At 43.5% G+C, this 17,538-nt stretch overlaps 1 protein-coding gene across 1 annotated transcript in view; it reads left to right on the forward strand.

Annotated features, from left to right (window-relative positions):
• Window positions 1–11,560: 11,560 nt before the first annotated feature.
• Window positions 11,561–17,538, forward strand: part of THEMIS (thymocyte selection associated) — a gene marked incomplete at both ends in the record, with an annotated part of 78,133 nt that continues 72,155 nt past the window's right edge. The window contains one exon of the mRNA XM_082481823.1: window positions 11,561–11,651. Coding sequence (XP_082337949.1) covers window positions 11,561–11,651 — 91 coding nt within the window. The remainder of the gene's footprint in view (window positions 11,652–17,538) is intronic.

Here is a 17,538-nt window from a genome sequence, read left to right on the forward strand (position 1 = left end):
GGAGGCCCTGGGAAAAGAAGAGACTAACATGTCACAATTGCTTTGATGATACACACATACAAGTCTGCATTTTCCACATATTCACTTTTAAGCCTTTAGGTAACACACCGACTTGGTCATGCGAAGACTCGTCACAGTATCGTGATGCCCTGATCTTGCTCACTACCTTGAGTTTGCCAGTGAGGTGTCTATTCTGGACTTGTCGCAGGCCACAAAAACATTTAAGGAGGACCTCTTTTCAAGAATGTATGTTTTTCAGACTAGATTCTGTACTTTTACCTGATTGTTTTTCATCTTCCAGTGGTCTTTGTACGTGACTGGGATCCAACAAATGGACATTGTATACTGCCCTTTCCAAAACATAGTTTAGGTTGCCTGATTTTGTTGTTTTGTTTTGTTTGGTTGTTTTTTTAATTCTCGTTTTCTCTGATTTTTTTTTTCCTCCTCTACATCTTAGCCCAGGCTGAAGCTAAGCAGGCAGGGATGGACCTATTCCTTTCAATTCTTTAACGGTTTCTTCTTTCCAATTCTTTAAAGGTCTGTGGGCTTTAAAAGCAATGTGAAACAGGGCAGGAAGAGGTTTGGTTAGTGATGTGTTTAGCTGTGTTTGATTTGAAGAAAAAGATTAACCCAGCAATGTATAGGAGGGGTTGGTTAACTCAATAGAAGATCCTAGGTGTTAAGGGAAGGGAAATAGAAATATCTGGGTGTATGTACTATACCGTACATGGCGTAACTGACTTTCTGTCGTGGTAGTTCCTGAAACGTGCTGCAATTAAGTGATTTTGAAATGAGACTTAAACATTAACTAGTAAAGGAACTGTGGAAAAAATCAATATTTCCCACACCCAGCTTCCAATACTGTTACCATAGCTGGTGTCCACATGGGAGTGGGGAGGTGTGCTCTTGTCTCTTTGCCATGGTGCTGGGCTAAAACACACGACCCAGGGACAGAATTCAGAAATACAATGTTCTGGGAAGACCATAACTGCTGAAAATGAGGTGAGGCACCCCATGCCACAACCACCTCTTGCGTCGTTTACTTTTTTCACTAGTGTCCATGCAAGGAGAGAACCCCAGGGAGTAGCGTAGTGATGAGGGCAGGCTTGGATGAGCAAGGGGCTCTGATTATCTGCTAATTTGAGGAAGCTGTACAGCATCCTCAATTGCATGTTAAAACAGGAATTGGCAAATTTTCAATATTTTTGTTCAACTTTCAAGCTGTTTTTTTCTGTAATCCTCCTTGCTTTTGAATTTATTTTATTCTTTCTTTTGAGTGTTTGGATTGGATTCTTTTTTTTCCCCTTTTTTAAGTACCTTCTCTTATATGGTGTATTAAATCTTTCTTGACAAGCTTGTATTCAGCCATACTGTATTGGTGGTTTTGTAGGCGAACAGAGAGCAGAATGCAGAAAAAGAAATGAACAAAATATTTTGTTTGTAAAATGGACGGTGGTGTAAGTGATGGCCTTGTAGATTTCAGATTTCATCATCTGGCCATGGGAAGTCTGTTTGAATTAATTTGTTGACATAATTCCACAAGAATACTTATAAATACATTCCTGAGAGAGATGTGAAGGGAGCTGTAGACTTTCATTTTTCAAAATGTATCTATCTATTCAGGCCAACTGTTTGTTAGATCACAATGTGCTCAGCACCAGAAGGTCCAGGATGCTGTAGCGCCCCACGGGCTCTCAGCACCCTCTGGCTTGGGGTCTCTAGCAGTATGGTGAGGAGAAGGAAGGAGAAGGGTCCAACTGCCGTGCTGTATGCTTCACCCAAGAGAACATGTGCTCGGAACACATTGAAGGAGATGCCCAAGGGTCACAAATGCTCTTGGATGTCAAATAAATGTAGATGCAACAAACTGAAAAGAAGATGAAAGGCTGGCAGAAAGACTTAAGCTCCACAGCGAGAGCCCCAGGACGTTTCCTTGCAGACTGGTTGAAATCTTAGATAATTTAAATTAGGTTTGTGGAGAAAGACAAGGTGAAAGGGCCTTGGCTGGATCCTAACATATGTTCCCTATTGCAAGGCTGCCTGCAAGAGGAAATGGATGCAGTGGTAATGCTGCTCGGTAAGTTACCACCCTGCCTGAGAAGTAACGAGTTTTATTTAGCTTTGGAAAAACAGGCATAATAGGTAAAAAAACACATGGTGAAGCTTCTGGATTGAGTAATTTAATAGGCAAGGGCTAAAATATGCACTAGAAAAGTTAGAATAAATGGATTCGCCAATAAGAAATGGGGGGTTGCGGTCTTTTTGTAGGTAGTTCTGGAGAAGAGCCCCTGCGCTCTTTCCTCCTCCGCAGCTGGGAAGAGAGGCTTATTGACCATTTCGATAAGGAAAGGCGTTTGTTTTCCAGCACTTACCCTAAATGAGTCTCCAAAGGCTTAGCTTCTCGCAGGTGGAAGTGGGCTGCACACTGTTAGTGATGTCCCTGTTTTCTGTAGTCTACCACAAAGACGGTTAAGACTCTGTAGGACTCGAAAAAGATGTTGGCCAGCAGCTGCTGAAAGTACTGCGTTTCTCTCTTGTGTGAGGTAAAGGATAGGACATGTGCCACCACTGAGGACATTAAAGTGTCCACCTTGTTTATGTCAATGGTACCAGGCATGGCGGAAAAGGCAACACTCTGCTCTTGGGAAGGGAGAAATAGGACTGGAAAAGGAAAAGAGGGGAGTGCTTATCTTCGCTTGATATGAAGAAAATGTACCTTGCTTACACTGCTCCCAAATTTCTTTATGGCCAAATGTACCAGATTCTGCATTAATTTAAAAACCAATCTCCGTTTAAATGTACTGAGACCCTTTTCCGAAACCAAATAACTTTATGGCTATAAGTAAAAAACCGCCATATGACACAAACAACAAAATAGAGCACCAGTTGTACCTGTGTCTGTGACAAAATGCAGACGGGTCCGGACTTCCAACCCCACCGCCCCTAGGGATGAGGAGTTGTGAGGACAGGCCGAGACCTCCTTGGGTGCCCTCTTCTCCCACTGGCTGAAACTGTGGTGGGTGCCAGCCCAAGAGCCTGGCTGCCTGTTCCAATAAAATGACCCTTTGGCCTTTCTTTATTTCAGATCATAGTTCTTCCACAGCTTGCTCAGGCTTTTCCAAATCCCTTCATCTAAGTTAAATTCTCCTCTGCGTTTCCAAAAATACACTCCAAGAAAGAGGTCCACCAATTACTGAAATTACGGCTTATCCTTAAGAAAGAGCAAGGGGCACCTGGAACAAGGCCACAGACGCAGATCACTTAAAGCAGCAAATGCATCTAAGCTTTCATATGGTAAAATAACAATGGCAATCAAAATGCCCGGCAGCAGGGTAATATCAATGCCTTGAAAAAGGTAGGAAATTAGAATCAATTGAAGTGATACATTGGCAAGTGTGAACTGCATTTTATATGGAGCCTTTATTCCTTGATGAACACCCAATTTTGCTTCAGAAACAATTTGTTTTTAGACTTAACTTCATACAGAGGGGAAGTAATTGCAATTAAGTTTGTTCTCCAACTTTCTGAAGCTGTTTCCAAAATCAGGCCAATAAAATTTTGTGCTTGACAGACTACATTTTTATGTGTACCCTTTTTAGAAAGGCTCCTATTAATGCTTAAAAAAAAGAGAGAAATGCTTGGTTTTGTATGTATTTTAAAATGACAGCTGATATTTGAGTTCCAATATAAATGGGCAAACATATTCAGTGCCACCATTTCATCACTAATTTGAAAGTCAGACAAGTCTGTCATTTAAGATAAATACTATGGATGACAAAAAATTCAAGGTAACCATTATTAAAATAAATGGTTTGTTGATTTCTTTTTCTGGCTGCTTAGACTAAACTCTAGGTTCTAATGTTCGCATAAAAAAGGGTTATTAGTGCTCTTCCTTCCGGTAACGCAGACATTAGAGAGGTAAGGAGGGCGAGATGCCGGTTTTCATTCTAGTTCTCTTAAAGCTCTTTGCTGTCAGGGTAAGTCAAACTGTTTTGCTTCCCTTCTGTAGCAAATTGTCAGTTGATAGGTGAAACTTCACGAATAATTAGTGAAAGTAGATGTGTAAATTCCATTGGGGGAATCAGTCTTCCACAAATATATTTAAATGAATTCAGTGTCCTTTTCTTTGAACAGTGGCAGGGTGCAAAAAAATTATTTTGGATTCCTTTAGCAGCATCTAGAAACCTACATTGCCTCTTTAAAAATAAATTACAGCACACCCCACTCAAGAAATCACAAAGGGAGAGAGTGATATATAAAATTAATTCAAAAAATTTCTCCAACATGTCTCCAGCTGTCAAAAATGCATTGAAGACATGCCAAACATATTTCAAAATGGTTTTTGTAATTTGAAGATATCTCAAGTAATTTTTCCCCCTAAAGTAAATCTTTAATGGACCTGTATGTATCCCTAAAACTGTGGGATGTCTTTTTTTACTTTTTAGGTCCCTCCATTCCTTTCTCTTTCCTCCCCAAAAGCAACCACCCACAGAAACCAGATATTTAATGAAATCTGCAGAGGTGGTTGGGTTTGACTTTTTTCCCTTTTTTTTCCTTTTTTTTTTTTTTTTATTGAGAGAGAGAGAGAGTAGAAAACTAATTAGTTCTGTAGTGACTGCACTCAGGTTGGGATTTGGAGATCTGGACACAATCCATGGCTCTGCCATAGATTTTCCATATAGCCCTGAATAAGTCATAATCTCTCTGCTTTGGGTCTACTCTTGCAAAACGATACCTCGAATTAAGGATGGAAGATAGAGACCAAAAATACTTAATATTTACCCAGCTATTGGAATGCTGAGGATCAGTCAAGTGCCTGGATAGATGTTAGAGTGGGACACCATGTACAGAGATATTAATATTCCCACGGGAATACTGAGTTCATGTTTTGTGCTGTTAAATAAAAAGTGGTAACACTAGTTGGGGGTTAACCTGTGTGGCCCATTTTGTGTAAAGAACCATTTTGACAAGTTCCTCTTTGTTTTGGAAAGGCAAAACTCCTATTATATTAAACATTTGCATACTACTTTATCTTCAAAATACTTTATAAACACTCAAGAATCAATCTTCTTAGTATATTTATAAAGACAGGTAGCATTAATTCATACTTGCCAATAGACGGGGGAATTTTTAGCTTGCAATTTTGACTCCACACTGGCGCAGAGCTTAGAATTCTCAAATCATGTCCTTCTCTCTGTGGTTGAACAAAACTTCAGCAGAGCTACCTGCCTATGCAGCACTTGAACTTTTCAGGGCTTTCAGTGTCCAATTCACACACAGTGCTAAAACTGTAAATGCCTTTATTAAGACCATGATGCTAATCACACTTACCTACAGTTGGAGAGAGAGTTCTGGAAATACATTTCCTCTGGTTTACTGATGTATGCAAAGCAATTACTCTTTGTTGAAGAAACTTTGGAAAAATTCATGTCAATATTCTTTGCAAGACTGTAACTTAAAATGCCATTATCAGCAAGGTGTTTCTATGGGAAGCCACAACCAACTGAAAGCCATAACTCTTCCTTATTAAGAATCTATTCCAACCTCTATTAAAATCAATGGAAAGACCTTTCTGACTCCAGCAGGTACAGAATTGCTCAATAAAATGTAGAAAATACCCACAGGTTATTATTGTTCAGTCCATAAAAACAGTCAGCCAAAACCTCACTATTTTTCAAAATGTAATGTGTGTACATGTGCTTCAGTTCTTTTAAAAGCACTGGGGGATCCTGGATCTTCAATAGACTGCTCACTGGAGTCAAACATTGGCATACAACCCTCTGGGCTCAGGAGCTTTTACTAACAGTCTTTTGTTCACACCTGCTAAGCCATTCAAATTTCATATGAAGAGCACGTCTAAGATCTCTCTGCTGAGCTGTAAGGAAATGTCAAAGAACCCAAAACATAGTTCCTGAAAACATAAAGCAAAGTTCACAATACAATCACAGGGCACTAAAACGTTCCAAGATTTTAAAGCCAGGAGCCATCACAATTCTTTGGGGTGACCACCTGCTTTGTGAAGGTGTTAGGATTTTCAACCCATTTTTGTACCAATTCTAAAAACATGGAGCAAAGCAAGATAATATCTTTAGAAGGGCAGATTTTATCTTTATGGGCTTCAGCTGATGGTGAAATAGTATAAATTTCTGTGAGTAATCATCCTTGCTTTTTAACATGGCTTTTTACATTTCAGCAGGATCTTGCTATGCCTTTGTCTACAGGATTAAAAAGTCTTCTACCCAAACTGACTTATCCTAGTTGGGAGTACGGGCAGTGACTGCCTGCGGAAGCAGGAATGTCAAAAAAAAACCCACAACAAACCCACGTCTTGTTGGGGTTGCTGAAATATGCTGTGCAATGAGTGCTTTACATTTTAAGGTGAAGTTAGGAACAATTGTTGCAGGTGCTGAAGGACAAGTTACGTAACTGTTAGGCTAACAAAGCTAGGTTACTTTGGAATGAATTATAGTGTTTAAGAAGTGAGCATTTTGGCTTTATTGGGCAATTCATCCCATCCACCTATACATACAGAAGCAGCAGGAAAACCTACACAAAGATCCATCCATTATGTTGTAGCTCATAGCACAAAACCTCTTGTTGTTTCAATTAAGTCTTAGCCAATTCAGTGCCTATCTCTCTGGGACAAACCCAGGCGTACCATTGTAGGGGTTGGTTTTTTTGCTTATGACGAGGACAGCTCGTTCAAGGTGCTGAGACCATCAGTTTACACCACAGGGGCCATTAAGAAGATGAAGTTGTCAGCTGAGTGTCAGGTGCTTCTTGGGTGGGTTGTACCAAAAAACCTGAGCAATCCTACCAGAACCGGTGCTGACTGGGAGAGGAAGATCCCAGCTCCTGAAGCCTCTATCACTTCTTTTCATGTTGCGTTCACCTCTGGAGCAGTTTCAGTATAACACTGTTCACCTGATTTGATCAAGCCAGTAGAGTCCTATAAATGAACTTATCAGAATTGTTATCCTATATTTATTCGAGGCCTAAACGTCCCAGGTTTCCACTTGTTCCCTTGGGAGATTATTTCACAGCCCAATGCACCTGTGTCAGGGAGGATTCCCTACAGTTTAGTCTGACTTTATTTTTAATGACAGGTGGAGTTTCCACCTTACACCGGAAAAAAATATGTAAGTGTATTGAACTTCCTGCAGTACCTCGAGTTTGATTCAAAAGACAGCATAACCATTCAATATAAACCTCGCTCACACCTGCTTCCCAGGGCTTGGCTGTTCCCCATTTCCCTAAAGCATCCTCCTCTTTGGAATTACAGTTCTGCCAGCTCAAGTATCAAATACATTTCCCTCGTGTTTGTAAACTTAATAAATGGGGCATAGCTTCCCGTAGATGTAATGCCTGGCTTCATATTTACAGGATCGTTTTAAAGACTCCCTTCAACCAGCTCAACTAATAGCTGCATTCATCTGGAGAAGGGACTGAGCTTAGAAAAAAATATCACAAATCTTCACAGGCTCAGAACTGATTTCATTTGGAAACGCGAAACACTTTATTGGCTTCCTGAAAACCGGTAAGTAAAACAAATGAGTGTTCATCAACGTGCTAGAAAAAAACATTCTTGGAAATAGTTTTCAGAATTCTGTGGTTTTCCCATTTGTCCATTCTTCTGAATTAGCTAACCACTACTTTTCAGGCACATTCCCCTACAGCTGGTTCCTGGCCGCCTCCCGGGGGGAATGAGCAGGGGGTTTCCCACGTGGGGAGGCATGGGTCCCTGTTTGTGCACGCCTTCCAGAGCAGCCAGAGCTGCTGACACCATGGCTGCATGAGGACTTGTGGCTGCTTTGGATCTTGCAGGTTTCCCTGCTTGGCTTGACCTTCACCCCGCTGTTGGCAATAGGAGATGGAGTGGCCAAATGGAATGCTACCTGCAGACTCCTGCTAGACATAGGTAACACGGAGGTCCTGATAAGGGCTTTGTGAAGAACTCAATAACTTAGAAATGGAGGTGTGGTAAGCACACGTTTGTGACCTCTGTTCCTTCAGTATGGGGAGAATAGGCTCAAATTTTGCCTCCTTTTGGTACAGTATGCATTCATTTTTCAGCAGTTTGTCTTAATCTTCAATATTGAAACATGGATGAAGCAACAGGAATTTTTCCAAGTGAAGATCCTCCTGAGGATTTAATCTCCAGGAGGGTAGCCCCCTGAAATGATCACTTATTACCAGCAGTCCATGATGATGATGTGATAATCTTCCACTCTGGGAATAAGGATGGTTTGGAGGTGGCAAATTATTTTTCTCTGCACAGCAAACTGGAAAAAGTGCCTGCAGAGCATCAGGCAGAACAGATCAGTGGTTCTCATTTACCAGTCTAGGTGCTACCAGAGATGAGGACTCCTCTGATAACATGTGAGCAGTGGATGGCATTTCTGACTTGGATTGGAGTTTCAGAAGAGTGTGTGTATAGTTCCTTCGTTGCATCTAAGACAGTTAGTTTTCTGAGGTTGCATGACAAAAATTGGTCTCTGCAGACACAGAGGAACACAGAGAAACAACGGTGGGTGGGTGGGGGAACCCCAGAGGTACCTTTCCAGGGTATTTCCAGGCACATTACAGGAGTGCCATCAGCCCGTTAAAAAGCTCTTCTCCCCACTGAGGAAGCACAGAGGCTCAGCACCAACAGGCCACCCCAGTAACCTGTCAGAGAAATGGGGCCCTGCCCAGAGCCCCCCTCAGAGCATTGCAGAAGGGTGATCACCCCTTGAGCTGGGCATAACACCCACCACATGAAGTGAGGGAAGAGGCTCTCCGGAGCACCTTACAGACTGAGGGGGACTAAACTTAGAGATATGGGACTCACTATGGCATACTGGGCAATAGAAGGGTACAAGGCTTACTGTGGGATGTTTAGGGGGTGGAACCAAAGGCAGGGAAAGGGAGGGATCAAAGTGGTTTGGGGAGGAACAAGGGTGGGAAAAGAGAGGACAGAGGGGATAAAAGGGGCCGGTCGCACAAAAGCAGGCTGCTGGTCAGTACGCTTGTCTGGCCATGCCCTGTGCCACCTCAGCACAGCCCATCACGGCTTCTCATTCAGCTCCATTTCTAATTATTCTCCTCTGTGTGTGTGTGTGTGTGTGTGTGTGTGTATGGGGGTCTAAGTGCCAGCAGCTGGAGTGGGACCACCAGTCACAGGGCCGTGTGGGTGCCAGCAGGGCAAGTGGCTCAGGAACCAGAGAGGGAGGTGTGCGCCTGTGTATGTTCATGTGCTTACGTGTATTAGGGGGGTCTATAACAGCCACTGGTATGGGGTTCAGCATCTCGAGGGCTGCTCGCATGCCCGGGTGCCAGCAAGATCAGAGGCAAATTACTGGGTGGACTGTGCCCAGGCTCAGCTGCCAGAGGTATCCACACTGCACATATCAATATAGATTTTTTTTTTTTTTTTTCTCACTAACAGCCCTTCATTTGAATCAGCCAGGGAGGAGAACAGGATGAGGCCATTGGTGCTTGTGTGAATGCTGTGGTTTCTGTGTGGCTGGCAATGTATTTATGTGTGTAGGTGCTGTATATGTGTGTGCGTGCGTGTGTGCATGCCTATTGGGAGCACATGCTGCTGGTTGGCCCTGGGAGCATGGAGCTGCTGCCACCTCCTCCAAGCTGTTGGGCTGCTGGATTCGGCAACATAACATAGGGTTTGTTCTGATTTTTCTTGTACAAAATCCACACCTGTTTGTACATTTGCTTTGTTGGATTCAAGTGATTTTGAAACCTGTTATTAATTTTTATGTGCGTTTGCCGTCCACATTAAATGTTTTTTGTGGTGTTGTTCCTGGCAAGCTGATTGAAGTGAAGAGCCAAATACAAGTGAATTCAGGAACAGTAGAAATGGCCTTCGGGGCTCTTTATCCGTAGACCAAAACAATATGGACAGGTAAAGCCCAGCTGCTGGCACTGAAACAATACCTGACAACCTTGGGAGCTGGTACGTCAAGAAAATTGGCTTTGATTTGCTGGTGTTACACACATAATTTTTAAGCATATAAAGATGTCCCACTGAAATAGCTGAAACCGCTCACACATTTCAGTGCTCTGTACCCTGTAAGAACCAGCTTTTTACAATATGGGTCTTTTGATTACCACTGAACATGTGTGATTTCCCCAGCTGTCTCCCAGACCAATTATATTTGCTTAATTTCAAGTGTGTGTTGTTGGGAGGGGAGAATGAGGGACCTTTTGTGTTAATGTAGTTGATGAGTGGTTGGCTGTGCATGATCTCTAGTTTGGCTTTTACTAATACCTGCAACTCCTAGACCCAGACTCCTGTTATTCATCCTGCCCGCAGCACCTGCAGCATTAGCAACTGGCAATAGTGAGCTCTGCACCTGCAGGCTCCCCGCTTCGAAAAGCTATTTCACGTTCTCTGGAGCAATATTTGTTAAGACCAAGTTAACAAACTCTTCAAACCCCACAGTTAGCCTGACATCTCAAAGGCCTGGGCACCTACTATAAGCATTTTGGTTTTTAGTATGTAAGGAAGTTTGTATGGTCTCCTTCAAATTATTACGTATAGGTGAAATACAGCTACTGAGCTTTTTGAAAATAAACAGTTGGTTATCATCTCGCTCACTTTTTGTCACACCACCATGCTTCCTACTTTCCCTGACACCTCAGGGAAACAGGAGAGCAGTGTAACCGAACGTGAAGTCACAATCACTTCAGTTTTCCTGGTGATCTAAGTCTGCCTCTTATTTGCTACATGGTCTCACTCTTCAGAGGAGCGCCACTGCAATAACAACCCTCAATCAGGCTCAGAACAGCAGAATTGAGACCAATGCTGTGGGTTTGCCCTCAATGCAGTCTGACTTTCACGTGGCACTGGGCAGGAGCCTCTTAAAATTCATTCCCAGTTGCAGCATCTCAAATGCAAAGCCCCACAAGTCACTGGTGACATTAAAAAATCTTGGCCATTTTGCATAGCAACGTTGTATTCTAATGTCCATTTACATGATGAAGTCATCTGTATTCTACTTGTAGGTCTTAAATCCAGAAACAATATTGAAGGCAGCAAAAAGCATCAGAAAAAAACGGTTTCATTTCTTTTCTTCAAAGGCTGTTTCTGGTTGTGAAAAGATCAAACACCAACTTATTTTGCTGTGCTCCAAGAAAAAAAAAAAAAGTACCAAAACCCACTCAGACATCATGTTTTTTCCCCGCTTTAGGCAGGGCTTATATTCAGTATCTTCTTTTCACAGGGTAAATAACCATCGCCAACGAGAAGGAGTTTTGTGGCAGATCCCCCTGCACCTCTCCCAGCCTGGCACAGACCCTCGGTGGGTATGGATGCTCCAGCCTGGTGGCAGGGCCACTGACTCACCACCCCCCCGCCTCACCCCATTCCAGATACAGCTGTGGGAGGAAGCGGCCACGGAGGAGAGGAAGCAGAAGTACCTCCCCGTGCCGCTCCTCCCCTCCGCCGCGGAGCCTCACAGCTCTCCCGGGTGCAGCATGCACTGGGCTGCAAGTGTTGCTGCCTCGAAAGCTTTTCACTGGTCTTTACGTGCCAAACCCACATGCTGCCTTGCTGCGGACCATGGCATGTACCCTGGAGAAGTTCATTCATTCTCTGGACCCCAGAGCCCTTCCCAGGGTCCTCCAAATCCAGTCAGGCATCTATTTCCAAGGTGAGCATCGGGTGCTTTCTGGCAGGGCTTTGCAAGTCTGTCTTTGACAGCAGGTCCCCCCTTGGGACTGGGATACGGGGGAGGCAGAGGGGGGACATCGACAGAGTTGTCTCCCAGCGGTTTCCCACCAGCTTCAATTTTCCCTTTGAAGAACCAGCGTAATGATCAATGTCTTTGGAGATGTCTTTGGTACGGTGTGTATCTGGTGTTCTCACAGGCAGTGAGGAAGGAGCTGCAGTTAGTCCTCATCATATCCTGGAAAGAGTGCTGGAATGAGTCACGAATTTGCTTTGCACTTGTACTGAGCCATCAATCCAGCGATCTCAAATCACCTCACAGAGGTTAACTGATTAAACCTAGCTCTTCTCTCCTGGGGTTGACATGGAGAGGTGCTTTCTGTCTCAGAAATAAAGAACCAGGGATTCTGGAAAGTGACTGTGAGGGGACCATAAGGTTTTCCTGAAGTTCTGCCCTACATTTGGGGGTACTTCAGGTGTTGCAACAATACAAAGGGACGGGTATGAGCCAGACAGGAGCATCACAGGGGCGATAATTTGCTGGGGTCTCCTGCTGCAGATCTTTTTATGGTGTTTTTAGTGCTGGGCTCTGCTCGTGCACAAAACACAGTGGAAGGGTGGTAAAGAGGCTTGCGCTGGAGGGAACAGCTCTGTGCTTGGTCAGGGAATGGACTATGTTTAATGGCAGTGAAAACACCATGCTAAGTCCATGTATCAGTCTAGGAAAAGAAAGTTATCTCCCTGCCACTGCAAGGGAAAACTTGGGATCACACTAAATAAACTGAGAGGGCTTTGTGAAATGAGCTGAAGCCTGCTTCAGCTTCAGCCAAATACCTGCTTCAGGATCCACAATATCTATCTTTACATTAAGCTAAAAATCCCCATGCTGCTCCATAGTAGGAGGAGAGAGGAGGTGGCCGCCATTAGCTGTGGCCATGGAAAGTCTGCGCTGCGATCTCGGCACTGTGGCCGGAGTGGGCCATTCTTCCCTCTGTGAGAACAGCCTCCTTGGGGCAGAAAAAAAAAAAAAAAGGAAAGGAAAGGGCATACTGAAGCTGTGATGGTGGCAAACTGTCCATGTTCTCCTGATTGCAAGGTTGATACACTAGAAGGCATTCTGGGAAACGAACTTGTCCAAAATCACCAGAAACTTTTGAAAATATGCTTTTTCTGAACTTTGGCATGTGGCCTGTTTAAGTTTTACCTTTTAAATTGGCTCAAGAACTTAAACTGAATTAAGTTCTTGGTAAAGAGGCTACTACCTAAGTGATGAAGAATGGAATTTAAACTAAAAAATGGGAAGATCACCTCCTTTAGTTGGAGTAGCCACCATAGTTGTCTCTTTCCATGCACCAAAGAAGCAGAGGTAATATACATACAAGTTGTGTGTACATGTACATGTGTGCATATATATATATGTATGTATGTATGTATATATGTACACAAGGGCTGCACAGCCTTGAGAGGGAGTGGTATGTGTTGTAGAGACCCGGGAATGTTTGCACGAAAAGTGAGAGCCCTTGTGCTGTGCTGATGCTTCTTCAGCACTACCTCTTCCTGTCCTCTGCTCCTGGTGGCTTCCTCTCAGCTGCACTCATGCATGTTTCCACCAGTCGGCTAGATGCAGCACTAACATACATACAGGTGTTTCTTGCTTATACAACGGGCAAGGATGATACAGACTTGCTACTTGGTTCCTTCCCCTCACAGTCGGCATATCCCCAGAATACTTGCAGGTACCCAGAAACACTGATGTCTACTAGCAGGCTTGTGTTTTTTACTCTCTCTTCTTTTTCCTTACTTTAGAGGAAGCTAGAGACACTTGAGACAGTCTGTGCCTAAGAAAAGATTTGCAGTACCTAGGGCTACAAGTGATCTTCTCAAGCCAGACTCTCCCTTCCTCTCCCTCCCTCCATCCCTTCCTCCCTGAGTTCTCTGTCCATGTCCAATTTCTCCTGTACATTTTGCTTCCCTCTGTACCTGGCATCAGGGGTGAACATGCTGTTCTGTGATTGCATTATGATTTATGTGGCATTTTCTGAAGTGAGAGTAGTGCTTCAGAGAGAATCTGAAGTAACTCCTGTTATATTGCTAAACAGGAGAGTGGACCACTTTGTGCACTTTGAATTTCCATTAGGACAGCCATTCTGTAGCTCTTCCTCAGGCAGATCCCCCGCCCTGCCAACAACTCTTCTGATTTCTCTTGCCACTTGCAGTACACCAGCAATCACGTTGTGGGTAATGGCAGGTCTATTGACAGAGAACATGGGTTTATTGCTATGGTGGCAGGGACCAAATCAGAGCATTCATGCACTGATTGTAGTAGCTCCCAACTGGCTACAAAGGCAGCCTGGTCAGCTGAGTCCTACTTGGATTAGCTGTTTTATGGAGCTGGATTTCATAGGAATCTTTAACTACTCTTAGCACAACATGCAGGTAGTAAGGGAGAAGACTTATTTTTAAAGCATTCATGGGATTGTTTGAAACTGGTCAATCACAAGGGACAATTAATTTTTCAATGTAAGAATTTAAAATAGCAAGAATTTTTTACATATGTACATGCTATGTATACTGTCCTCTCCACAACCCCCCCAAAATGTGTAGGGTTTCTTAATATCAGCTTACCCAGGCACACAGAATGGCTACTGGAGTAAATAACAATCATCTACTAAATCCGTTAGAGCTGTCACATCAAAGTCGCAGCAGCCAACCAAAGAAGGCTATAGCAATCCATGCGGTAAGACGACAACAGAGTGTAATTCATTCGCTGGTCTTCTGTGGTGGATTGTGTGCTGTGGGGATGAAACTCTTCATTTACTCTATCTGGAAGCAACATTTTGCACACACTGTACTTAGGTCTAAATGATTTTACAAATATGGAACTTGCAAACTAGCCCTACAGTTTTTGACAGAATTTCAGTACCTCTGGAAGCATAAGGAAAGCATAATGCTGTAAGTCTTTGAAAGGATGGATGTATCTTTTTTCATGTGCTGAGGTATTTTTATTAGAAGCTGCAAAAGTCAAGCTCCAGGGAAAGAGTGGGAATTTGCTTGCCCTTGGGCAAGGTAAAAGCTCTAAGAGATCCCATTCTGCCTTTATACCGTGTTACACCAAATGCAATCTAGGTTTCTGTTTGATTCAGACCCAAGCCTGCCTGCTGCAGTTTCTGTTGGAGAGTAAGCTGAAAACATATGCTGTGTGCACCCATTCCATCATTGTTCTCTCTTCTGACCTATAAGAAAATATGTTCCTGCTGCTATTAATGGAATTGTGATTTATTGAACTATAGCTCCCCAAACTGCAAATGGACAGGCCTATATAGACCCTGTTTCCATTCAGAATACTTCCAGTTAGAGAAGCTATGGGAAATTGCATTTTTGCTATTGGTAGTGAATACTGCAACCTAGATAGCTTTTGGAGAAAGCTCTGTTCCTGTTCACCTCTCTGTTCCTGGCTTGAAGCAGAGGGAAGGGTTTCCCTGAGATGTTCAGTGTTTTTCATGCTACACCCAGACTTTGGACTTGGTTGAGGCCCTACCCAGTTTGCCTCAGGCAGGACAGCCAAGGTTTGAGGAGCTTGTTCCCACTCCCGTGTTCCCAGTCTCCTTTCAGAGCCCCAACCTGCAGTCACCGCCTACGACTGTCTGACACTGACTGTGCAGAGTCAGGAACGTGAGGTTTTAGTAATAGCTCCGAGTTCTTCTAAAGTGCTTTTCATTCATCACGCCCAAAGGACCATACAGAAGTAGAGAAATTATTGTTATCCTTGGTTTGAAAACAGAAACGTAGGTGAAAGGAGAGGGTGGTTCTGCAAACCCCAGGGATGCCTCTCGGGGCAGTTGTTTTGGACTCTGCAGTCATAATATCATTGCTACAGAATCCAGACTGTTGAATCTCTGAAGGGAATAGGAAAGCTGATTATAAAGCGAGAGCAAGTTTGCCAGATACAAATATCTTGGTAATCAGCACTGATTAGAAAGGAACTACAGTGCAGACTGGAGTACATGGCAGTTTAATAGCTCATTAAAATACGTTATTAAAAAATTAAACTACAGAAACTCCACTGGAAACTGATTTGATTGATTGAATATCTTTCTTTGAACATTTTAGTAAATATTGATGTTTAGTGAGCTAAGTACTGTATGACTGCTGATTTTTACAGATAGCATGCAAGTACGGGCTTTCATCTTTATGTTGCAAAAATTATGTCTGCTTTAATACCAATATAATTATTTTATGGGTAATTGAATTTAATATTCTGCAGGCTTAATTTAACCAGTGGCAGGACAGTAAAAAGTGTCAAACTTTAATTGTGAAAAATGTTGAACTGCTCAAGGCACCTATTCTGTTGGTGTTTCTTGTCACTAGCCATGTTCCCTACCCGCAGCTTTCCCATTTTTGCTCTGCCTAAATAGAAATCCCGCATTGCCTTTTTTTTATTCCCCTGAAGCTAAATGCAATCCCATCAGCAATGGGATTAGGACCCCAGGGACTCGGACTTGCCAGAGGACAGGGAGAGTTGGTAGCTCCTCTCTGCAGTTCTGCTGTTCAAAAGCGGCACTTGTGCTGCGTGAATGGCAATGCCAGGACAGCTCTACTTTATGACAGACCCATGACACTCATCAGGAACATATATGCTGTGTGCTCTGTCTCTGGGGAGAAGGGATCCATAAGCCAGCAGCCTCCACCTCTGTGGGCTGGGAGTGCAGTGAAGCAGCACGCTGTAAACGCAGAGCTCTGCTCCCTCTCCCGGGGCTCTGGAAAGCACCAAGTGTCTCCTCACAGGGAGAAAATGGTGGGAAGAGACAACAGTGGGGTCACGTATACATCCCTGGTTAACACCCTTCCAGACCTAAGGCAGTCGAAGATGCTCAGCATTGCCGGGGGTGATGCTGTCTCTGGGCGGCTGCTTGGTGCTCTCTGACAGCTGAGTGAAGGGTGATGCCAAACAAACCCCTTTGCGATATGCTCCTTCTTTGGTGAATGTGAATAGCTCCAATGGAAATCTCTCTTTGGTGAACCATAAAGAACATGAGCATGCTTAGGCTCACGGTTCCTCCTGGCTCTCCTTTGCTGGCTGCGCATTCACTGCTGCTTGCTGTCTCTGCGCTTTCTATTTCACCTTTTCTGCTTCTGTTACTGGGAAAGAGCGTCTTTCCAGCATGTGCTTCTGTGAGCCTTTGAGGGAGCAATGGGTTCAGCGGGGCAGAAGCAGAGTGCTGGAACCACTTAGGAAAGGTCCTGTTAACCCCATAAGTGCGGCTAGGCAAACTGAATAGAAGAGGAATCCTTGTATATCAAGTCTCAGCTGCCCCAAGTCCTAATTTAGACAAGAAATCGCTCTCAGCACTAATAGTTAGAAAACAATCATGTAGGACGGAATGATTTTTTACTGTTTTTAAGCCAACCTAGAGGGAACAAATCCTGCTCCCTTGTCAGTGTGAAAAGTCAATGAGTTGATGAAAGCTAGGATATGTGTTCTGTAATACGTATGAATAAAACAAGCAAGCTGCCTCTTCAGGATTAATAAAGGCACTTTTTCCTTATGAAAAGCAACAAGGCAGTTCCAACAGAGGCTAAATCATGGACAGCTTTGAACAGGTTTGATGAAGATAATTAGAGCTGTATTTCTCAGAGGTGGAAGATCAATTGAAATGACCTGTGCGTTGGCTGGGTGGAGTCTCATTTGAGTGCACGCCGAAGGGAGAACTGCACGTGACGTGGTAGAAATTTGTGGTACCGTGTTTGCGCTTGCTAATTTGTCTCATTTTTTTTAGAGATAGAAGCCAAATCTGTCTGTAACAACGGAAGGCTTTTTTTTTTTCCCCTTGAACATAGTTGTTTCCCTTACTCTTGATTAAGCAGCTAGG

Source organism: Vanellus vanellus (genome assembly GCF_965231255.1).
Source record: "Vanellus vanellus genome assembly, chromosome: 3".
Taxonomy (NCBI): Eukaryota; Metazoa; Chordata; class Aves; order Charadriiformes; family Charadriidae; genus Vanellus; species Vanellus vanellus.